We start from the raw sequence: 25,436 nt of genomic DNA on the forward strand, positions 1-25,436 counted from the left end.
CTCAAGACAAAATGTATTCTAACATTGAAGTCGTCTTTCACCCAGTAAGATTGAATTGTCTGACAGTTAAACTGTAAATGTGTTTACAGAGAACATCAGATAAACCAAAAGCTCCAGCAGCCACTTGTTATGTTGTTGATCAGACGTTAGACAGAACCGCTTCATACAGCTTTTAACACAGCACTAATTATCTGAATATATCATCACCAAACTGTAGAGAACACTTTCACACACTCGAAACCAAAATTACTGCAGAGTGTCGACATTGTCTCTACGGAGGATTTAGTTTAAGGAGGTGGGAGCACCTTGCTTAAGATGAGGGGCCGACGAATAGAAAGCAAACAAGATATAAAGACGAGAGCTGCATCAACATGCAAAACGACAATAAATGACGACAAAAAGAAAACAAACAAGATGCAAAATGAGGTGACAAACCGTTACAAAGAGAAGTGTATCTGGATTCAAAATGAGGTGTAGCATAGAGATGCAAAACGAAATGAGACGTGAAACGACTACAAAGAACCAAAATGAGATACAAAAGAAGATGCAAAACATCTACACGATGTCTCTGTGAGTCTGGGGGTGTGACTCCTATGGAAGAGTTGGGGGGCCTTTTACATGTCTGTGCTCGGGAGCCCATTGTTCTCTCTCAGTGCATGGGTGAGAGGAGCTTTGAAACAGAGCCCAGCCGATATTACAGACACATTTACATATTTATACATGCGAAAACACAGTTTTTTGCAACACCTGTGACAGAGATACAGTATGTGATGGAGGAGGGAAATGTTAGAGTTTGATAATAAACTTTACTGTTAAAATGACATTAGTGCTCTGAAACACTGAACTTTATTTGGTATTTCATAAATTAACCCAAGCATCTATCTGTAATAGGCCAATATCAGCTGATTTTGGCTGAGTGAATATCAGTCCCGCTCTACTTTGTAAACCAGTAGAAGAGATCACTGTAGCCGACAAGATGAAGAAAAGTTGATCACGTTTTCTTCATGCATCTGTACACTTGTTTCTTACGTTTGTATTTTACAGTTGGAATAACTGATAAACGTAAGCTTGAAGTTGGGATTTCTTTAAAGTTGACGCCTCTCTGTGCCCCTGCTCAGGTGCCCCAGAGGCCCCGTCTATGGTTCGTCTGAGCGTGAGCAGTAGCACCACACTGACCGTCACCTTCCAGGAGCCGCAGTGTCTCAACTCCACCGTGGTGACCAAATACAGAGGTACAGACACACACACGACCACAGGAACAGTGTACGCAACAAACCAATGTGAGGATGTACGAGGATATACTGGCAGAAATGTAACATATTACAATAAGTGTATTTTCTTTAGTGTAAAATCAGCTGAAAATAAGAATCGTTGTGTTTTCGTTACCTGAGTATGAGTCGATTATATCTACAGAGGGAGCAGGTCCTCGTCTGCAGAGATCTACAGTAGCCCAGAACAGACAAACCAGACTCTGGCTAGCCACCATAGTTAGCAGCGCCTCTGCAATGAGCAGCATAGTAAAAAAAAATTGTAATGTGAAACGTCTTTATTCAGTGTTTTACTGGTTTAAATCACCTGATCTGTTTGTTCTGGAGAGGAAGGGACCTCTGAGGATAATTCAGCTCCCAGTAACAACCTCCTGAACACTGAACACTGAAGGAATTTTAACCGGGAGTAGTTTCAGTCGTTTGCAATCTGCAACCCTCACCACTAGATGTCACTAAATCCCTCTAAACTTACAGACTGAACCTTTAAAGGACCGTACCAGTGCTTTATATCATGTCCAGCACTGTACTGCGGAGCATGTTCCCAAGACATGCTGCTGGTTATCATAAAATTTGCATGAAAATGAGGCAGAAATGTGATGTGATGTGATGTGTGGTGTGTGCACGGTTTGTAGTTAAGTAACTAAAACCTGCAAACAACTCTAGTATGAATAATTGAAGTTACTGTAAAATTAATTGGTGCCTTCAAAAAGACATTTTTGTCTAGAATTTGTACTTGTTGTCCTTACAAGGAAACCACTAACTCATCACATCACATCATGATATTATAGTTAAGCTTTGATCTGTTGTACTGTACATGCAATACGCTATCTGTCTTTATATAAATTACTATATGTATATTAGTGCTGCAACTTTTACATATGTTTATATAGGAAGGAGCTGCAGCTGCATTTCGTTGTGCAGTCCTGTGTTGTGTAATGACATTAAACCTTGAACCTTGCAACATTTAACGTCTTCTGTTGAATGATAGAAAGGTAAAGACACGTTAGAGACACTTATTATATAACAGAGAATTGTAACTTTTCCATATTTCCTGATGTCCCAAAGTAATTCAGCAAAGTTTATTATGTAGGCTAATAAAACATTTTTCCTTGTGGAATCTCGAGGGTCCAGTGTGTAGTGTTAAGGGGGATATATTGGCCGAAATGGAATATAATTAAATAAGAACGTTTTCTGTGGTGTATGATCACCTGAAAATAAGAATCACTGTGTGTTTGTTGCCTTAGAATGAGCTGTTTATATCTACAAAGGGAGCAGGTCCTCGTCTACGGAGATTGCCGTGTTTTGGACAAACCAAACACTGGATCTAGTTTTACTTTATCGCGTTGGCCACTGTAGTTAGAAGTCCCTCTGCAATGACCAGCATCAGCAAAACACTGATTTGTAACCTAAAACTGCTTCATTCAGTGTTTTTACCTGTTTTAATCACCTGGTCTGTTAGTCGTTAAGAGTAAGAGGCGCTGAAAGCCTCCTGAACGTCTGGATCTTGAGTTATCAGAGAATAAAGGTGAGGACACATTAATATGTGGCAGGTGAGCCACTACAAATACTTGACTTTTCGTTCCCTTTTTTTTATGCAGACAATCAAGCAACATTTTTATTGAACTACAGGATCCTTGAATGGAGTTCCTCACATCCTTCAGGATGACTGCCACATTCTTGTCATATATTAAACAAGCCAAGTCCGAGCTGAAGCGTGCTAACTACCCTCACATCAGATTGGATAGGTACAACATTTTTGCCGGCACTAGATATCAAACAGAAGCCAGAGACTGTTTCGTATTAAGTTGCTGTAAAGTCACCATTTCTAAGCAGAAGGTAGAAGTCTGCTGCTGCCTGCCTGTTGCTGACGTCTTAATCAAGAGGACGAGACAACTCTGTGAAGTGTAATGATTAGGGGTGTAACGGTACACAAAAATCTTGGTTTGGTACGTACCTCGGTACACAAGTCACGGTTCGTTTTTTTTCGGTACAGTAATGAAAAAAATAGACAACTATTAAATATCTTTTACTTATTGGTAACCTTATTAAAACGTACCACCACAGCAGTTAACTCTTTTTCACATTGTTTGAATGAAAATAGAAATATAAAAGTGAAAAATAAAATCCTGCTGTTTTTTTAACACATTTTTTGAATGAAAAATATAAACATACATTTCTGCTTTAACAGTTTTACTCAATTAAAATAAAAAGTATAGTGCAGCTGGTCAGCTTTAAAGCCTGCTCAGATTCAGTTTTACTAGGAACTTACTTAGCTTTCCCACAGTAAACAAAACATGCTTATATCTAAAGTGCAGCTTAAACAATTTTACTCAACTCCAGTGGCGTTGGTTATTTCTTTAGCGCGACGGTCAGGGAAACGCTCTTTCTTTTTAAACGACGACGATATCGTAGTTTGCACCAGATTGCTTTTTCTAGTCGTGCCGGTTAACGTTCAAACTCGGGTGGTGTCGCTTTAGATGCGTTAGCATGTTAGACGTGTTTCCAAGTACATACCCGACCGCTGTTCTGCAGTGTCGGCACACTGCTTTTGTCTTGTCAACTTGTTTATTTCCATCTTCGTATTTTACCCTGAAACCAAAGTGTTCCCAAACGGAGGACTTAAGGTTTGCGGGTGGGTCTTCAGGTTCGTCAGGCTCACTTGCCATGTTGTCAAAATGCGAGAATGCGCTGCACAAAGTGAAAGCGGAGATTTACGGTCGGACTCGGTCCGTCACTCAATTATGTCCGTCGGGGAACTAGATATTTTAAATGGTTCGGCTCGCAAAAACAGAATTAAAATAAAACTAAATAAAATAAAATAATATCCTGCGCCCAATAATTCGGTACAGGGTTGTGCCGAACCGAAAGTCGCGTACCAAACGGTTCGACACAAATACATGTACCGTTACGGCCCTAGTAATGATTTTACCACGGAGAGCAGGGTGAAAGTGAGGAGTGTTCACTCTGCAGCTACCTGTGAGGACTGAAATGTCCACAGACGTACACTGCACACTGACTCACAGGAAAACCCTGCTCAACTTGAAGAATCTCAGGCGACTGAGGGGTCTCGGTCTTCGACTTTCAGACTGCAGCAGTGGTATTTATTTCTTTGTTTACAACCTCTGCGTGGTGTTTGATCCAGTGGAGAACAAACCAGGGAATGAGACGTTTCACACAAGATACAAGAATGCATCAGATACATTTCTCTGTCCACGGGTGTAGTTTTACATACTTAACAGAGAGGAAGAGACAATTAGAGACGCCTGGAGGCCGTGAGCTGAGCAGTGAGAAGGTTAATGGTGATTTCCTCATCTCAGCAGGAACTATTGATTTTTAATGAAAAGACGGGCCGACCGTGTACTGTTTACTGTCGACACTTAACCGTCTGTATGTGTGTGTATGTGTGTGTGTGTGTGTGTGTGTGTGTGTGTGTGTGTGTGTGTGTGTGTGTGCGTGTTCACAGTGGAGTGGAGCTGCCTGAAGGATTTCTCGCTGCTTGCTGGAGAGATCGTGTTGGATAATCTGCAGTCCCTCAAGTGCACCATCAGCAGCCTTACCACGGTAACAGCAGCATCCCTCCTCCACGTCCGCTCTCGTCTCTCTCCTCTCTGTCTCTTTCATATCATATAAATATTGTGTACTTTCACCTTCAGTGTTTAGAGGAGCGGTTTCCTGGAGGGCAGAGAAATTGTTCCAGCACATCACTCAGACTCGGCTTGTACATTTATTTGTGAGCTCTAAGCCGGATTAACGCAGCTGTAGATAAAAACGGTGTGAGGCAAATATGTGCTTTGTGATCGACTCTCCTGATGACAGCTGCTTTCTGTTCAGCACACCAACAAGCAGAGAGCCTCATTCAGAGCCCTGACAGGTCTGATTCAGTCATGTTGTGGTGTAACGCCGGGATAATCTTTTCATATTCCCTCTAACTTATCCATCATGTGTTTGTTGAGTGGCATCAGTGACATTTGAAGAGTGTACAGTTTGGTGGAGGCTGTCGCTCATTATGCATCACTGTCTGACACATAAATACACGGACTGTGGTGCATCTGGTGTTTGCCATTTAGAGCTTCGAGACGCATTCACACGCTTCCACAAAAGCCCTGAAAACATGTAGAGAAGAACATGCTGCGTGAAGGGAAAGGGCGAGACACACTGTGGGCGTCTAATGAGCCGAGTCCGAGTCAGACTCCACATCTCAAATGTTAGTGTGAACAGCACTTTTTTTTATAAAATCTACTACAAAGGGACATAAAATCACCACTGAGAGACACAAACCAACTACAAAGAGACAAACACCAAGTACAAATAGACACAAAACCACCACAAAGACAAATAAAAAACACCTCAAAGACTCACTCACAAACCAGCTACAAAGAGACAAAACCACCACTAAGAGAACAAATCCAATCTCTAGGGTAGACAAAACCAACCACAGAGACACAAATGAACTACAAAGAGACATAAAAGTACTGCAAAGAGACACAAAACCACCACAAAGAGACACAAAACCACTATAAGGAGACACAAACTACTACAAAGTATTATGTATTAATTAATTAATTAATTAATTTGAAAGTCTCCTGCCTGTATGAGAGTAACAAAATGAGGGGGATTACATCAAAATCCTCGTCTTTTCTCTTCCTGTTAAATGATTTCAGATGTTTGATGACTCATCCTGCACTCAGGGTGTTTACAGAAGTTCATCCAATCAAATGAGACTTTGGGCGACTAGCTAAAAACATCAGTCATATAAAACTGGACTTGACAAGGCTGCCCATTTTTAAGCGATCCAATCAAATGTAAAGGATTTAATTTAAATCCGGCTTGTAGTTGTACACCACTCAAATATTCTATTTCAGCGTGAAATACGTCACAGTACAGACGCTAAAGACGCTGTAACTTTGGTTTTACTTGGACTTGAATGCTGCAGGGTGTGTTAGTCAGTCGGTCTTGTTTGTTTGCATTACTGCTGATCACTGCTCTGCTAATGATAGTTTCTGGGTGATGGCATAGAAATTATTCGTCTTGCAAATGCAAACCGACTGCAGTGATGCTAAGTGTGTCCTTTTTATGTGAAACCAACAACAGCAGTTTCACTTTGATTCTGGAACATTTATCCACTCTTACAGGTGGTTGAAGCGACAGTGTTGTGTTGTTCATGTCTAAAGGGGCTTAATAAAGTATTAACACAATGAATACAGAGTGTACACTATGTGGCCAGAAGTATGTGGACACCCCAAACTACAAGGGTTAATACGCTGCTTTTTACATTTCAGGGTCGGCTCTACTACGTCAGGGTGTCAGCTTATAACATGAAGGGCTGGGGTCCCCCCGCCTGCTCCCTCCCTCCATCTGCAGCTCCGTCCAGTGAGTTCATCCTTACACTCTTTTTTTCTCTTCTGTCACTTTGATTCATGCGGCAGATTACAGCTTCTCTACAGGTCTAAACCTCCAAAAACTGACTCCAGACTTCCAGTCGTTACTGCTGAGGAGAAGAAATATCTTTTCTTTTTGCATCAATAAATCATTGCCTCATAAGTTATTTTACACATTTAAATCTACATTTGATCTACAGGAAAACATCTCAGGCAGTGCAGTGTTCATTTTTTATTTTAGATTTGCTCTTAGTATTTAGATGAAAATGTGTCTTAGTTTTACTCAAAGAAAACTCAAACATTTTAGTGGACTTCAAGTCATTACTTTTCTCTTTAAGCTAATCCAGTTACACTAGTACAGGTATCAGAAATTGGAATCAAGGTGACCGGTTGTATCAGGTATTGAACTATCATTTAGACATATTTTTTTACACAACTAGATAATTTCTACACATTTACAAACTTGTGTTTCTCCAGCAGAAAATTTGACAATTTGACACAGCTCAGCATCTCTCTATTTATGCTCTCAACAAATAACTAACGTGAGCCAACTAGGATTTGTCCCCAGGTTCATTGTAAACTCTGACTTATCCATGTGACTGTTAAGAAGCAGAAACATAACTTGTTTCTTCATGTGCAACATGTTAGTCTGGAGGTTTAAACTGGTGTCCTCTCACAGAGTTGGTGATTCAAACTAAACTTTCATCTCTGTCAGAGAAAACTGATCTGAGTTCAGACTGTTTACTTACAGCACAGCTACACTCACAGATAACTGAGCCTCCTACCTGCCTGTCAAACACCATCAACCCACAAACCTTCTCCAGTCCGGACTGAGTGGAGTCCTGCGGGGTGAAGCTGTGAAGTCCGGCGGCCGCTGGCTGTGAACGGAGCTAGCTGCTAACAGCCACCGCTGCAACTAACAAACTCCACAAATCCATTCAGCACGGCTCACAACTCGCACCAACCGAAACATCCTGGTGCAGACTATTTACTGGAGTTTACCAGCCCATCAGTGCTCTGATCTAAAACCACTCCTAAGGGATTAGAAATTATTTGCAAGCATGGCCGTTATTGGCTTTCTAGTGTAAAACATTTTTCTAAGAGGCTTCATGAAATGATTTTTCATTCAGTTCTCATCGATTATCCACCACTAACATTTCCATCCTGTCTCATCTCATCAACAAAACCAAAACATACAATTAGTCTAGTTTTTAATATCAAGATCTATTTTTAGCTCGTCAATGTGTCACGAGAAAAAGGTCGCTGACAAACATTTTTCGTCATAGATTTATTTAACGAAATTAACAATGAGCTAGAGATGCAATGATTGCTCAATCAGTTGATTTGTTCAGTGACCGAAAAGTGATAGGCAACAACTTTGATAATCACAAAATGTTGTAAGGCGTTTCTCGCGTAAATATCTAAAATCCATGAAACTTGTCAGAAACGTGTTGTAAAGAAAGATTTGGGCCACGACCAAAACTCTAAACCAAAAGCAAAATCACAGAGAACCCAAAGAAAACTGTCTGGTTGTAACTCGATGGGCATTATTTTGAAATTGTTGTGAATTTACAAACCTGTAAAATAAAATAGTCCCAGTGAATTTTCTGTTGATTATCCACAATAACTGCAGATAAACAGGAACAATCTGCATGAACTGAAAACACTTGGCTGCTAATAATTGAATTAAGTGACCCTGGTGATATAAATTAATGTAAGGAGTTAAAAAGAGGTGAGTTTCTGTGGTCAGTAGTAAACAGTGAGTCATCTGGTGTTCACTTCTCTGTTCAGTCGGGAACATCACATGTTTCCATCTCTGTCACGACTCTCTTTCTCTCTGCATAAGCAGGCACATTCACCTTGAGCTGCTTGTGTGAGCTGTGTGTGTGTGTCTGGCTTTGTATGGATGTGTTGAATGTTCAGTTCAAAGTGATTTACATTCAGAGTGCAAAAGAAACACATTATAAACATTTAAAGAGCCAAGAAAATAACAACATGCTTATATGGAATATGTAAAATACAGTAAAATAAAAGAATGAAAGTTACTGTGCAGTCAAGCAAGTTAATAATTATTTGATTCAATCAAGGGCAGCAGCGAATAGAAAAGTCTTTAGCCTTGATACAATTGAACTGAAAGTTGCAGCAAAACTGCATCGTGGATTTAAAAAGCAATTTAGATTTGGCATCACTGGGCAAAAATCCCATAATAACCTTTGAGCATATTTTAATTCAAGCTGTCTGAGAGAAAATTAGACCTCTGCTCCTCCTCTTGGCTCTGTTTCTAGGCTTTAGAAAATCTAATCTGTGCCGGCAGACTTTGTCCAATCACAGGGCATGTCAGAGAGAGACGGTGTTCTTTTTGGCTGTTTTACAGATGCAGATGTGTGTGCACGTTCAATTCAATGGAGGAGAATCCTGCAAAGTGAAAGTTGTTATTTCAACACTGACAACAACTGCTGACACTGCAGAGCAACCCAAAAAGGAAGATGAACTTATCAAAAAGAGCCTGACAATAAACAAAATAAAACACGTGTCAGCATCAGCGAAGTGTTTCAGAGATGGAGGGAAAATGTTGCTAATAGTTTAGCCTTCTGCTAATCGCAGCCAAAGGCTCACAGCTGCAGCTTCAAGTTCACATTTATGGAGCTAATGTAAGCCAGAGCCTCAAATCACAGTGTGTCCTCCGCCTCACTCCCCACCGCTACAGACCATCTTGCCGGGAGTAGAGTAGGCAGCAGCTCCAGAGACAGACCCACAGTTAGCGGCTGCAGGAACCCGTACCCAGCCAGCACAAACCCCAGCTCCAGCAGTTCGAACAGCCCCAACTCCCCGCTTTATCAGAAAACTTTCTGTTGCTGCCATTACACAGGTTTGACCCGGCGCTGCCACTGGCCACCCACCAGCTGTGACACCCGGAGCTGAGGGGTTTCAGTTGGCAGAAATTTAGCTGCCGACGAAAGAACACTGAAATGCTGGCCTGTCTAGGAACCAATACGAGGACTTTTATTGGTGATAAAATCAGAACAAAGGCTGATAGTTCTGAATGTTTGCACTGACCTGCACCTGACTAAGACAGAATTCATCAAACTATTTTATTGCTTGTGTCCTTCTGTATTATTGATAGAAGGTCAGTTCTTTTCCTCACAGCACATGTGTGTCTGAATGTTACAAAGGATTCAATTTATCTTATGCAAACACGTTTGTGTTGGTTTCTTTCAGAATTTGATACACAGTCATTGTAAACTATGAGAAAGCACTATAACGTGATGTTCTCATCCCTCTGCTCAGCTGTCAATGCTGCTGTTCAGTCTTTGTCCTACATATGTACACTAATAAAAGTGTTTACCCTGATAACAGAAACCAGGTTTATGCTTAAAGAAGGTTTATGAAATCAGCTCACTGGAGAAAGACAACTGTTATACACTTAGAATCACAAAGCCGTGCTTCTCCGATACCTGCATTACCTGAGTTCTCTGAGGACTGTTATATGCACCTAAACACTTGGGATATTGAGGACAGAGGCAACAGAAAGTTCTGACAGCTCACACCATCGCTTCCCTGCACACACTGAAACACCGAGCTGATGTTAGGATTACCTGCAGTCAGTGAAGACTGGAGGCTGACATGGAGACAAAAAGATGCTGTTTTTAGGTCTTATTGAGAATCTCCTCTCAGAGTTTGTCTTCTGGTCGTTTGTTCAGATTGGAGAGAGAGCGACGGTCGGGAGCCCAGGAAGCGGGGACACATCGAGGCCATGGAGCGTCTGCTGCAGCAAGTCCGAGCCACGCACACACACTACTGCTGCGGAGGTGAGTCTCTCTGAAACATTTCTGACAGTTTCCACAACTGCAGTGGACAAAGTGTCTGTAACAGTCTGAACCCAGTCTCTGTGCTTCAAAACTCACCGTCACCTTTCTCAGCTTCTGGAGATATCTTAGTTAAATAAAGTTTTCGGAGCTCAGGTGGAACAAGCTGCCTCTGAACTTATCTCTCTTTCTGTTAACTGTCACTTCTGCTCATCCAGAAGCACTGCAAAGCTCCACTAATCATTATTTGTAATGTTAGTATTGTGTTAAACGAGTCATGTTATCAGCAGACGGACTCAGAGACCAGCTGGTGAACAAAGAGGAGACATATTTACCTCAAATGCTGGTGGAGACCAAAAACAGAGATAAAACAGCAATATAGGGATCGACATAGAGATGGCAGAGGGTGCTGTCTGTAGCTCTGGTTGAGGGTGAGAGGCTGTCAGCAGATAAACTGTAGCTCTGGTTGAGGGTGAGAGGCTGTCAGCAGATAAACAGAGATCTGTGTGGGTCCACGAGACCCTAAAAAAGAGGCTGGATCATGGGGAGTACCACCAGTTGGTCCAGGAGCTTCTCCTCCATGATGGACGTTATCAGGCATATTTTAGGATGATTCAGGGGCAGTTTGACAACCTGCTGTCTATCGTCGAGCGGTATAGCTCTGGGTTCTCATTAAAAACTTTTACAAAAAGGCTCCTTCAGCTGCTAAAACACTTGTGTGTGATCAGGGCCTAAGAGAGCTCACCTTTTGCGTGGAAGACATTAATAAATTAGCCCACTCTTATTGGCTTTGCTTGCAGGGCTTTTGTTGCACTTGAGGTGGTGTGGTGAGTGTAACAGACCGCTGTCTGTCTCTCCTGCGCTCGTGGTAAAACACCATGCACCAGAGAAGTCAGTAAAAGGCAAGAGACTCTCACACTGAACTGAAAAAATATGATAAATATATACTGCATTTTGCTGTCGTTAATGGCATGCAGGGGGAGTAGAGACGGAGAGTTGGAGAGTTGACAATGGATGCACTCATTGCATCGCTGTGCATGAAACCTTCACTGAAACACTGCTGAAATACACTTGTTATGTATTAATTTCCAAACAGGCATATTAGTCGTTTGCTTTGACAAAGCAACCACGTTTATAAAGTAGAGTAAGGATTTAATTACCAGCTACTGGCAGTCTGAAACATCTGTGAAATAAAAATCAAGACATTCTCAATAGTTTATCAATACTGAATATGCCTTTTGTCCATATCATACCAACCTCAACACTGCAGGTCCTTGGGTCCACAGCAGTACAGTCATCAAGTGTGAAGTAGATCTGATAAATGATTCTTCAGATACGTGAAGCACACACAGACAGATGGTCACATTATGGTCAGATAAAACCTGCAGTCAGAGGCCGAACGGTGTTGAAGAATCAAACCTTGAACACGACCAAAAACAAACAGACAGAATAAAAGAGACGACGAAAGCCTCTTGAGATGGATTTCACGCCTCATGAATACTCCCTCCCATCTCACAGCATAAACGCCACAGTGAAGTCAAGGTGAGATAAGTGAAAGATAAATGTTGAGAAAGTGTCTGAGTGTTAGAGTTAGATCAGGTTACAAAGTTTCTCTCTGTGGTTGCTTTACATTAATTTGATGATCTCCAGTCAGACAGCAGTCAGTAACTCCTGAACACATCGCTGCTCCGCTCCGAGTCAACTTTACTCCTGACTGGCAGAAAGCTGTGATTCACCCAAACATCAGCAGCATGGGTGTTTGTCCGTCCGTCTCTGTAGCTGCTTTATGTTTGTCAGCTGGTCTCTGACTGTATCTGTCTGCTGCTGTCTTCAGTTTACCTGAACAGACCTGATCAGTGGATCAAAGTATTTTCTCCGTTAATAAGTGATCAGATTTTGGCTCCTCAGGATCTGAATGTGTGAATGTGATCAGAGGATCACAGCGTGCTGAGTGGACGAGCAACAGAGCGAGTCAGTGCAGGACGCCGAGCTGCGAGCACAAACAGCAGCTTCATCAGGACCAGTGTGTGTGTGTGTGTGTGTGTGTGTGTGTGTGTGGTAAAAAAAACTATCGTCACTCAACCGACTCAGAGTCAACAGCGATGATGTCACTAGGGTCGCAGCCAGCAGACACAGACACACGCACACATACACACACAACAGATGTCGTTTTTCTGAGGATTTTTCGGCGCAGTGCAAAATAACTACAAAAGTCAATCAAGTGTGTGTTTGAATTTATGTTTGGAGTGCACGCTCAATTAGTCATTATCCTAGCTGTAATATACACCCACTGTGTGTGTGTGTGTGTGTGTGTGTGTGTGTGTGTGCGTGTGTGTATTTGGACAATTTATTCTCAGAGAGCCAAAAATAAATGTGTGAAAGTAATCAGTGTGGGTACAAAGCCACCAGTATAGAGTGGAGGGAGCTCATTTATCAGCCTGGATATCTTAATATACGATTACACACACACACACACACACACACACACACACACACACACACACACACACAGGGAGCTGTGTGTTCCTGTAGGTGCAGAAGCACTCAGATGTGATAAATAATGTGGTCGATGTTGTTTTCTCTCCTAATAATGTTTAATGAGATGAATCCTGCAGGTCGGTGTGTGTCAGTCAGCTCTGTCTTAAAGGGGCTCTGTTCAAAATTCAGTGTGTGAGTTGTCTGCACACGGTTTTCAACATGGAGGTGGCTCAGCTAGCAGCCAGCGGTTAACTCTGCTAACCCCATAAACAACACTAAACAGTGGAAACAGTGCTGACAGAGCTAACAGTGCTAACCAGGGGGAACCAGAGGGTGGGTGCTACACTTCCCACTGTCCCAACATCAGCAGTCACCACCATGTAAGCACAGTGTAAAGAGGCGGCAATCAGCTAGCCAATGGATACTCACATGCACATGGACTGACTGACCACAACAAACCACAGAGAAGCTCAGATGACAACACACAGAGAAGGAGCATGACATCAGTCTCTGCTCAGGAAGCCATTACTCTACTTTATCTCTACATAACAAACATTGGTTTGCTACAACATTAAAGCCTCAGTGTGTAAAAATGGTGAGTAACAGTGACATCAGCGGTCAGATTCTAGATTGCAGCGCTCACTCACTCACCCCTCCCGTCGGGTAAGTGACGGTGGCCTCGTAGGACAAAAAGCCTTGCGCAGACAGCAGAGTTTTTCGAGTTTTTCAGGAGTATCTAGCGACGAGGTGAATATTTATTTAGGAATCTAAACCATGTTACGATATGTTATAGCTTACCAGTGAGATATAGGTTATCTGTGAGATATATGTTAGGAGTGTTTTATTTGTAATTGTTTTGGTAACACGAGCATTAGCACAGTAATGCTAAAATAACACGTTTTATGTGATAGTCACGGCACAGTGCGGCAAATATAGGTTGGTACAATTATAATATATGCGTTTCCAGAGTGTTCTTCCACAGGACACAGGGAGATGAGGAAGAGAGAGAGGAGGAAGACCAGGGAGAGGAAGGGGGCGAGGGGGTAACGTTAGAGGCGGTGCAGGAACGAAGCGAAGAGGTGTGTCTCGGCTCCCCAGAGGGAAGAGGAGGAGGAGAGGGTGGCAGCCTTCGCAGCAGCGCGAGAGGAATCAACAGATTAGGCCGTAGGCTAGGCTAACTATTTAGCTCTGGGATAACGTTAGCCAAGGCTAGGATAACGTTAGCACGTAAACGTAGCTGTCACTCGAACTTAGACGAGAGGGAAAAGCAGTTGCAAACATGAAGCCAAAATGATTTTAAAATATCAGATTGAATTACCTGTCTAGCAGAAAGCAGGCGACCTCCGCATCCCTTGTGAAATCCTTCTCCTTCAGGAGTTCTTTCCAGCTGGAATAAGCAACGCCGATATTCACTTGCGTTTTGTCCCGTCCTCGCTTATCTGATCTTTTTCTTTTATTTGGTGGCGTGGTTTCCCTCTTACGGGGCAAAACATATGTGTGGTCCTCCATTTAAAGTGCGACAGAATCATAAAAGTACAAAACAGGTTCATGCAGAAGCGCCCGGATTGATCTTCACCTTAACCGTCTCCAGTGACGGCAACGCGAAGGGCGAAGCACGTATATCCCTTTCGGCCACTGTATTCAAATATGGCGACGCAAGAGGGCAGCCTTCAGCAGACCGCGCACGTAAATCTGCAGGGCGGTCCTTCGGTGGCTCGCTGAACTCTTGTACTCGTAAACATAGTCCGACTGCGTTCAAAGTTTTAAACAAAGTCGCTGTAAGTCCTTCATTTCCACAATCTTGTGGACTGAGCACACGTTTGATAAAACTGAGTTAAATCTCTCGGCATCCATTTTCAAGCTCTCTGTGTGTTTGTTTCCGTGCGGACGAGAAAAGGGGGAGCGCATGTTTCCGGGAGGGCGTGTCCTTTTCAAAAATGCAAGAGGCATTGCTTTGTTGCCGGCCGTTTTCTCCAGTGTGTTAAACACACTTTAGAAAGGAGTGTCCCCAGACTATCAGAAGGTGGAGATCTCTGATTGTCTGGTGGCGAGACAAGCATTAACATGGCAATAACGATCATCTACTGTCCCTGTTATATGGCAGCTGATGTCATCCTCATTGGAGGGTAAGGAGCTTCTGGAACTCAATGTTTTCCTATTTTAGTTAGCCACTAACTGCTAGCAGCTGCCTTTTAAATCTCCCATGGTTGATCACAAACATTACATATCATTTAACAGCACATCCACCCCGTCCATGGTCTCATCCTGCTGGTCCTTTTAACTCAGAGGTGATTCAGTGCTGTTACGCCCTCCACACCGCCTGAAAGGAGAGACAACTCTGTCCCTCTCTGTGGTATAACAGCGTGAAATTGCCACCTTGAAGAGGCAACATAAAAGGGGCTCATGACTTTTGTGTGGTTTTGGCAACTTTTACTGCTCATACCACTTTATTCAGGATTGTTTGGACTGGGAGAAAGCTTATTAGAAATTGTCAGTTTGCAAAACTTGATGTTTGTTTTTAATTATTAGCAATGTTTTTTGTCACTGAACCTGAAGGCTGATGCTTCGACATGCGTGCATTTTCAGTTGGTGTCAGGATTTGTTAAAAGTAAAAGTAAAATCAGTGTTTATTCCTAACTCACCACTTCATGTTTGTGTTACAAAATAAAAGCCCTCTGACCACATTTCTGTTGACAGACGCCCTTAATTTGTTAACGAAAGTCTTTTATTGTGAAATATTTGCAGGACCATGTTGAAAATGACGTGATTCACACAGCTCCATAAATTAGTGGAGCAATTGTGGAAATACAGGAGTCATAGCAGCCGTTATCGAAGGAAAACTTGAGGAAACATTGGGCTGTTAGGCAACGCCACAGCTGCAACGCTGTATGTGTGAGCACTGCATGCATGTGAGCCACAGCAGTTCAGGGAGGCAGCCATTGCTCTGCTCACACAGGCAGCGTGGCCCAGGCGTAACTGTGTCAGGTTTGATTTTTGAAACGTAGATGTCATAGAACAGAATTGGTAACTGAATTTAGAGGACATCCTCCATCTTGCAGCACAGAAAGAAAGTAAAGATTCAGCTGGCTTCTCACAGTACACCACTTACACAAAAATGGAGAAGGCGGGTTTTAAAACTGGGGTTTCCTCTCTGTATTTCTAATTTTCATTCTACCTGTCCACGTCAGTATCAGTTGTATTAAATCTGATTTATTTGCATGAATGGGTCAAAAAGGCAATTAAATATCAAACATGAATACCAGCAGCAATGACAGATGAGAAGAGACACGAACAGCTCGGACTGAACTAAAACCTGTTTCTGTGTCTGCGTCAGATGGAAAGGTGGTCGCCTCATTAATCAGCTCCACTCGTGTTTTTCAGCCGACTCATTTCTTTATTTATTCAGAGTGGCGTGCGGCGCTGCACAGTAGGCCGCTGCGCTCCTGTCATATTATCCACTTGTCAAACCCCGTTAGCCTCCAGCGCTGCAAACACACAGGGACTTTTCAAAGCCGGAGAGCCTCAACCTGTTACTGAAATAACAGGACCAGTGTGTGTCTGTGTGTCTATCTATGTGTGTGTGTGTGTGCTGCTGAGACGTTGTGCAGACTCTCTGCTGCAGGTTCAGTTGTGTAATGTTTTGGAGGCAGTTGAAACTGAAGGTCGTCTTCTGCCTGTCTGATGACTCGAAGGTCAAACTGTAGAAGAACAGACACATTATTATTATTGTGCAGGAAGCTTTTTACTCTGACAGAACCTGAAAGGGACGTTTAAAGATGAAAGTGTGTGAGTGCTGCAGCAGAGTCTCTCTCCTCCTCCTCCATCACGTCGTCTGTCTCTACCGTGGTTTGCTTTTAACCGTGTTTCCTCTGGTGGTCTTTACCCAAGCCGCTGGACTCACCGGCATGTTTCTTCCTCCTCCTCATAATCAACATGTTTGTGATCGTCAGACGGCTCCAACGTCTGCCCTCTGTTTACAGGACGGTAATTATGTGACGCTTAATTAACTGGAGTAAAAAGGGGCACTGTGGTCTGGAGATTGGCATCACTGAGCGGCCGGCCGCCGTCCGCGCCGGGCCGGAGGGAGAGAGGCAAAGGACGGCGGGGGGGAGGAAAGATAGACAGCCGAACGAATGAATGAGATAAGATAACGTTCAGTCAGAGTAACATGGGAGAGTGACTCAACCCTGCTGACCTCGTAAACACACATAAACACTCGCACACACACTTCTGTCTCTCAACCTTAAAGTCTGCAGTGATCTTTTTCAACACAATTTCGCTGCTGGACAGATCCCCTTTTTTCCTGTCTGTGCAGCAGACAGACAAAAATACTTTTGAAATTGGTGCTATATGACAACAGTAAACAGAGGAAAAGGCCAGCGCACTGTACCAATAAATACTCCCGTTGGTGGGTGACAAGATGCGAGCTTGGCCATTTTGACACAGGAAACAATGTGGCAGGTGGCTGGTAACAAACCAGGTCGAATTACAGTTAAACAGTAAGCTAAAATATGTTTCGGAAAACATCTCGTTGTAACAGAATCTTTGTTTATATTTGATCAATACTGCTCAGTTTTACAGTTTCACTAGAGTGTGATTGTTTACACGTTTAGCTACTCCATAGTCCTTTTTTCACAGAGATGGCGCTGTAGAGCCACTACGAAGTCCCTTCTTTACACTGCCTTTGCATTTTTTCACAGACACAAACAACCACAGCATCATGCTGCTCCCATGTGTGATTTTACACAGCTTGCTAGCATTGTGGGATCCAAAGAGGCGTGACAGATGTGACATATAACACAACAGCATTGGCCTCTCGCGTGACATATAACATACGCGTCTGCAGCCCTATATAAACAATAACACTGGCATTAACATGGCAGTAACGATCGTTTACCCTCCCTGTTTTATGGTGACTGATCTCATCCTCTGCTCGTTGGTTAATTAGCTCCTAGACCTCATTGTTTTCCCAATTTCCAGATATTTTCGGCCGTTGTTCTTTTTCTTTGAGGTAGCTGCTAACTGCTAACAGCTACTTTTTAGACTCCCGTGGTGGGTCGCACATGTCATCAACTGTCACACCCATACCTGACTTAGAAGTCTTACATTCAATTTTAAAATATGCTCACTACATATATACTTTTTACCTTTATATTTACCTGAAAGACTTAAATAAGAAAGTTTTAAATTTGGTTAAAAAATATCTTCTTCTTAAAAAGCCTTAAATGTTAGTGTCTGATTCCTGTAGACTCCCTGAAACTGGTCTGTAAAAGTAGAATTCCACTTAAGAAGACAACTGTATCTTCTTCTTCTTCTTCTCTTGTTTTCAGACACCTCAAAGCTCCAGAACCCGAGCAGGAAGCAGTCCGTCTCCAGAAGTCTGAAACACCTCTTCAACTCCTCCAACAAGTTTGTGAAAACACTGAAAAGGTTTGAGCTCAAACTCTTTTCTGTGACTCTCTAATGTTTCCAGTTAAAGTCTCAAAGAATTATATGCTGAAAATAGTCCCCAACAAAGCACCATTTATATGAAACAACAGTCTGCAGCTGTTTTAGGAAATCACTGATAAAACTATATATTTGTCCTTTAAAGATTTATGTCTTCAGTAGAAACCAGTGAGATTTACAGATTTATTATCTTTGGAAACGTTAAAATCTCCACGAGAATTTAAATAAAGTTCTGTGAGTCTGTTTATCTATATAACGTGAATTTGTTCAGATCAAGTCAGTCATTAGGTGTGAGAGATTAATACTTAGTGGTGGAAGAAGTACTCCTAAGTAATAGTACCAGTACCACAACGTAGAAATACTCCATTGCACCTAAAAGTCATGCACTGAGATATGCCTTATCAAAAGAACTTGTTTTGCAGATAATCAGCCCCTGTGACTGATGAAAGTTATAATTAAACTGATTATAATTTCTTTAATCTCTAATCTTTTTATGAAGTATTGTAGTTTTACCTCTTTGGGCCTCCAACAATATCAAAAATACATGTGAAGTTTAGAGGTTTTTATTTGTAAAATCTTGATTTAAAAAGTAACTAAGATTGTCTGATAAATGTGTCAGTGGAATAAAAAGTACAATATTCAATACGTTGATGTTCCTGGCGACTGAACGAAAATTTTACTTAAGACTAGTCGACTAGTCTAAAAAAAGGAAAACACTCAGAAAACAGTCCTGTGTAATACTGTGATAGTCTGGTGACCTGCCCAGGGTGTACTCTGCCTCTCACCCAGTGTCAGCTGGGATAGGCTCCCCGCTAGAGCTTAGATCGGGCCCGGCCCGTCCCTTTAACTGTAATCACGAGCCCAAGTCCGGTTTAAACCCGGCATTTTTTTAAGGATACGAACGTGGACATTGAAGGCGACTCTCGTCTTTCTTTTCATGGCAAGCCTTCGTCATGTGCCTCTTAAGTGTTGAGGTCCCCTTCTTTTTGCTGTCATATACCAGCATCGTGCTGCAAGGGGGAGCCGCGCAATCAGTATTGCTGCTATATGTACTGAAACCACCTCAAAATGAAAAATATATTTCCTCTTACCTGTAGTGCTATTTACCAGTTTAGATAGTTTTGGTGTGAGTTGCTGAGTGTTGGAGATATAGGTCATAGAGATGTCTGTCTTCTCTCCAATATAATGGAACTAGATAGACTCAGCTTGAGGTGCTTAAAAAAATAACAAAATACATTTTAATCCACAGAGCTTGTTGTGAGCAGTTTTATGTAGGAGCTATTTTCTTTCTACTGAACTGCACCCACCAATCGGATCACTGCGCAAAAGGAAGCATGCATCTTCTCATGGATGAGAGGCTCGTGCTTGTGACAGTGTGAGATGTAAACAGTAATGGCGTCCTCCTCCTCCTTGGCTGAGCTGTGACATCAGTTAGCTCAGTGATGCTAGGTGAACTTGCAGTGGATGCACTCTGCGAAGAAATACCCGATCTATCCAACACTATGGCAACTCACACCAAAACAATCTAGACTGATAAATGGCGCTACAGGCAAGAAGAAAAAAATATATTTGGGATTTTGTGGTGAACTGTCCCTTTAAGTTCTTTAAACCATAAATACCTGAATATATCTTCCGCTGTAGACGGATGCCTCATTTCATGTCTCAGTAAATTGAAAAACTTAATGTTTGAAGCATTTTAACATCAATACATGAAAGAAAAAGCACCAAATGTAATTCCCATGATGCACCTGTCTGCAGGGGGATCTACCTGGCAGCTGTGTTCTACCATAAAGACAGTTTACTGGTGACAGCGGAGGACCAGATCCCCATCGTGGAGGTGGACGACTCCTACAGCAGCTCCCTCATGCAGGACTTCCTCTGGTTCACCAAGGTAACAGCCTTACTGTGTTTTTACCCAGCATGCAAAGCAATACATGGACTTCTTCTATACTTATTGACCAGACTACATTTTTTATTAAAAGATAAATATAACGAGGATGTAACAAGACAACGGCGACTTTGTGCAGAGAACCACAGAACGACTAAACATTAAGAGAGCGAGGTGTGTTGATTCTGCAGAAACTGGTTCTAATATTCAAAATCAATAAGTATCGATAAATTGATATGTTTGACAGCACTATTTAGGACGCAAGTCAAACTCCTCTGTGAGTTCAGGACTTTAAAGACTCTTTTTTTCCCCTCTCTGTTTCTACACCTGCTCAGTGAACAACACGCAGCATGTTAATCAGAAAACTCACTCTGATGGCTGGAAGGTGTTTTCTTCTTCCACTCGTGTTGGAGCTGTGAAAGTGCGATTCTCCCCTGGTGTTTTGGTCACACTTCACGCTGTGTCACTTCCTCTGAATGTTTATCAGAGAGCGGCAGTCTGTAGTTGGAGTAATCAGGTGTGAAGTGCTCGTTGGATTTCCTCAGACGTGTTTTTAATCCGTGACTCTGTGGCCTACATCAGACTGCTGCTGCCGCCCCCAAACACACCGCACAGGCACTTTGCTTTACGAGGCGCTGCAGTTTAATGACTCTCTGCCTGTACTTAACTGTCTGTCCGTCTGTCTGTCTGTCTGTCTGTCTGTGTGTCTCTGCAGCTGTCCTGCATGTGGGAGGACGTCCGGTGGCTGAGACAGAGTATGTCAGTGTCTATGTCGTCGTCCTCCACCCTGCAGGCCCGCCACAAGATGCTCACTGCCGCCGGCCAGCTTCAGGTCAGCACCCACAAAACTACAAGACATGAACCCGAAAGTGACGTCATGCAGGTTTTAATCAGCGTTAATAAAAAAGATGTCGCCATCACACACGTCAGTGAATAAACTGAATCACAAGTGTAGATTTGTTTGAGTCCTCCTGCTTTTATTCTGCATCCAGTTTGTGTCTAAACCTTCAACACAGTCTCATTTGTAAGTTAGAACTTAATACAACTTCATCATCTTAACTCAGCCCAACTCAAGTTTATTTGTTAAGCACATTTAAAAGCATCTCACGTTGACCAAAGTGCTGCACAAAAGGAATAAGTTACTAAAAACACATATGAGAGGCAACATAACTGACAGGTCCACAGCTCACACATTCAGAGACACAACACACACAGGCAGACGTCAGAGAAAGCCTCGTCAGGAAGACTCAAACGCTGATGAATAAAAGTCTGAGTCTGGACTTAAATGAGTCAGTGGAGGGGGCAGATCTGATTGGATGCTGTTCCACAGTTTGGGGGCAGACAGGGCAAAGGCACGCTCACGCCTGAGCTCGAATCTGGAGCGTGGGACAGCGAGGAGCCCTGGGTCAGCTGACCTGATGATTCTACTTAAATTATTATAATCTTGTTCTAACATGTTAAAGTGTGCGTCTTCTCATCCTGCAGAACCTCCTGGGGACTCACAATCTGGGCCGCGTCCACTACGAGCCCATCAAGGATCGCCACGGCAACGTGCTGCTGGTGACCATCCGTGACACGGAGAGCCAGCACTCGCTGTTCAGCGGGAAGTGGATGCAGGTGACCAAACTGCAGAGCCAGAGGAAATCGCTGTCCACACCTGAGGAGCCGTACGCCCTCGACATCCTTATCATCACCATACAGGTGAGGAAGATTCTCTCCCCTGACCACAACATGTTTTATATGTTATAACTGTATTTCCCGCCACCCATGCTGCCACCATGGACACATGAGCCCTGTTTCTACCAAACCCTTTCAGTACAGTCCCTTTGGAACCAACAGTAACCCTTCAGACATGGACCCTCAGTCTGTTCAGACAGCCCTCTTAAATGTGGGCGGAGTTGTTGTCACTCACTGCTCCGTCCAGCACTCGCTGTATTTCCTCATCAGCGGTGGCACAGATGGAAGTCTGCACCTGGTTTATCGTCCACAGAACGAGGCCCAGTGAATGAAGTTATTTCTTTCTCAGTCTACAGCTGCTGTGAGAGGCAGCAAAACATCCTTTCATTTTATAGTTTTAGTTTACTGATGTATGAACAGTGGTTTGCAACCTCACTCTTCATCTTCAGGGAATTTAAACCATTTAATTGAAAAAGGAACCAACTGTTTATCTTCCTTACACACAAACAAGCCTCCATACTTAGTTAAAAATGAGACGGAGCCTGTAATAAAGTTATTTAATTATTATTCAGCTTGTTTTACACAATCATATTGTTGTTCCAGGAGGCAGCACGTGGAGGCCTGGAGACTCATGCTTATAGAAGACGACTCAGATACACTGTTGTTCTGTAACAACAGACATTAGTGACTGACAGTTTAATTGTCTCTGTCCTGCAGGACATCTTGGCGTACCAGCGACGCAGCACCCACCGGCTGGCCCCCGGACTTTACCTGGGCTTCCTGAAGCTCAGCAGCTCTGTAGACCAGATCAAAGTCCTGGTGTCCCAGCGGACCCCCAACATGCTGTGTCACGCAAGAGTACGAGACAACGCCAACGTCTCCAGGTATAAACACACACATACAAACACACACACATACAGATGATGCTCTGTGTAAAGAATAAAAACACAGAGATTTTATTGATGTGAAAGATAAATAAAGCACAAAATCAGCTCAATGCTGAAGTGACTGAGTGGGCAGAAAGATAGTCGTGACACAGAGATGAAACCAATGTTCTCAGGAGGTGGAGAAGGGAACACTCAGATGATTCATCACTGAAGGAAACACAATGTTCAGGTTTACTCGTCCCTGACACCACGTGTGACGCTTTCAATCCATAAGGTACATCTACAGGCATGTGAAGACACGGCTGTGGAGTTTCGTCTGAATCAGCAGCTCCTCTCAGCTTTACAGGGCTTTATAGTGACTGTCAGCTCACTGTTTATCTGTACAGACACACGTGTATGAATCATCAGTTCACTCAATGTAAAGGTTGTATGAAGCTTGTAAGTGACTAATCAAAAGATTTATTAACGATGCACAATAATTAGATAATATGCAACATTATGCTAATGAGTTCAGCAGCAGAGCTAATAGACTTCTTACGCCTCTGCGCCGGAGATAGCCGTGGCTGGTTTGGTGGTCAAAGGTCAAAGATCAAGATCATTCTGACCTTGTCTCATTCTCGTGAACGCAATATCTCATGAACACTGTGAGTGAATTTCTTCAAATTTGGCACAAATGTTCACCTGGACTCAGCGATGAAATGATTGGATTTTGGTGGTCAAAGGTCACCAAAATTCTCCTCATGATTACGGTTTACTAACTATTCTCATCCTCCTTGATCTGAGTGCAGCCTTTGACACTATTTCTCACACCATCCTCCTCAATAGACTATCCTCCATCAGCATCTGTCACACCCCCCTGGACTGGCTTCACTCATATCTCTCCAGCCACACTCAGTTCATTAAACTCAAGTCCTTCAGTTCCCAGCCCTCCCCCGTTACTTCAGGTGTGCCCCAAGGCTCTATCCTGGGCCCCCTTCTCTTCATTATCTGTCTCCTCCCACTTGGCAATATTTTACGTAAATTCAACATTTATTTTTTATTTTTTCCCTGTATTGTTTCTTCTTCTTCTTATTATTATTATTCTTATTATTATTCTTATTATTATTATTACTGAGACCTCACAAAATATGTTTTTGGCCATAACTCAAGAATTCATTTTTCAATTATGACAAAACAGGAACAAGATAAAATAATGAAGGTCAAAAGGTCAAAGGTCAGCTTGACTGTGACATCATCATGTTTTAACGTCATATCTCAGGAACAGAAGGGGAGACATTTGGTCAGATACTGAATTGGTGACTCTAATCTTGAAACTGTGCTGATTGTATAGATCTTCTGTGTGGGAAGTATCCATGTTTTCACTGACATGAATGGAGACTGTCAGAGACACTGGACTGGTGGGCGGAGTCATACGGGAGTTGTTGACGGGAGTTGGAAACTAGCATTAGCTATAATCTCTGTATGCAGAACATCAGTCACATTGACTTGTTTGTAACGAGTGGAAGTGTTACTATGTTAACCTGCATTGTCCCTATCAAATAAACTAAACTACAACCACAGGGTGGGCTGGTGGGTGGGGTCATACAACCACGGGGTGGTAATTCTTTGTGTGTCATGAAAATGGAAATAAGAATATTCAGCAGACAACAGGACGTTAACAATCGTTAAATATCTGTGCTGATAAATTGTGTGTGTGTGTGTGTGTGTGTGTGTGTGTGTGTGTGTTTGTGTTTGTGTGTGTGTGTGTGTGTTCAGGGAGGAGTGGGATTGGATCCAGACGCTGTCAGCTGCAGGTGAGAAGAGTGAGGAGGCGGAGTCCAGACCTGAAAGCCACGCCCCATTACTGTACTACGAGCTGCAGACGTCAATCAAGTCTCTGCTGAAACACCTGAACCTACCTCTGCACCAGGTACACACCTTTGCCTTGTTGCGTAAAACCACCTGGGCAAAGGCTGCCCTTACATTTTCATCGAAGGGTTCCTTAGAAAATGAGCTGCATAAAATCACCATAAAGATTTCCTTTGGATGTTTCACCCTTTAATCTCTAAGTGTTTGCCCTTAGCTGCTGAAGTATTCCCTTATGCACTGCTAGAAGGTCCTTAGAAACCATTTTTAAGGGATCATACCTGTCAAAAGTTAAATAATCTGTGCAACAAGACAAGATCTGAATATATGGTGATTGAAGAGGAGGAGGAAACACAGACACATGTTTTTGGGACAGGAAGAACCCATTGGACACACACCGTCAGTCTGTCCTCAAATCACTACTAAATATCAGCTGGACCCTTAACACTGATCTACTACTTTATATTACTGATGTAACTGAGGTCTAATGTGTAATCTGCATCGTTAAGGCAGACGAGCGTCAACGTTATGTGGGTCTTGTGTGTGTGTGTGTGTGTGTGTGTGTGTGTGTGTGTGTGCAGGCCCGTCACTTCCGTCTCTACAGTCAGGAGGTGGTGGAGCTCGGTCACGGCGTCTCCTTCCTGCTGCTGCTGCCGGCGGCCGATGATGTTTGCTCTGCCCCCGGACAGTCCAACCCCTACACACCCCTGTCAGGGTTCCTCCACCTCCCTTTGCAGATGTTCGAGCTCGGTAACAACACA

At 42.9% G+C, this 25,436-nt stretch overlaps 1 protein-coding gene across 1 annotated transcript in view; it reads left to right on the forward strand.

Annotated features, from left to right (window-relative positions):
* ankfn1 (ankyrin repeat and fibronectin type III domain containing 1) overlaps positions 1–25,436 on the forward strand; it is a 151,861-nt gene that overhangs the window by 108,687 nt on the left and 17,738 nt on the right. Inside the window, exons 11-21 of the mRNA XM_050060779.1 lie at positions 1,119–1,232; positions 4,732–4,829; positions 6,548–6,638; positions 10,348–10,455; positions 18,261–18,360; positions 20,137–20,269; positions 20,982–21,098; positions 21,752–21,967; positions 22,661–22,827; positions 24,586–24,739; positions 25,257–25,425. Of these exons, the coding sequence (XP_049916736.1) occupies positions 1,119–1,232; positions 4,732–4,829; positions 6,548–6,638; positions 10,348–10,455; positions 18,261–18,360; positions 20,137–20,269; positions 20,982–21,098; positions 21,752–21,967; positions 22,661–22,827; positions 24,586–24,739; positions 25,257–25,425 (1,467 nt within the window). The remainder of the gene's footprint in view (positions 1–1,118; positions 1,233–4,731; positions 4,830–6,547; positions 6,639–10,347; positions 10,456–18,260; positions 18,361–20,136; positions 20,270–20,981; positions 21,099–21,751; positions 21,968–22,660; positions 22,828–24,585; positions 24,740–25,256; positions 25,426–25,436) is intronic.

The sequence above is a fragment of the Epinephelus moara genome, chromosome 13 (assembly GCF_006386435.1).
Source record: "Epinephelus moara isolate mb chromosome 13, YSFRI_EMoa_1.0, whole genome shotgun sequence".
Lineage (NCBI taxonomy): Eukaryota > Metazoa > Chordata > Actinopteri > Perciformes > Serranidae > Epinephelus > Epinephelus moara.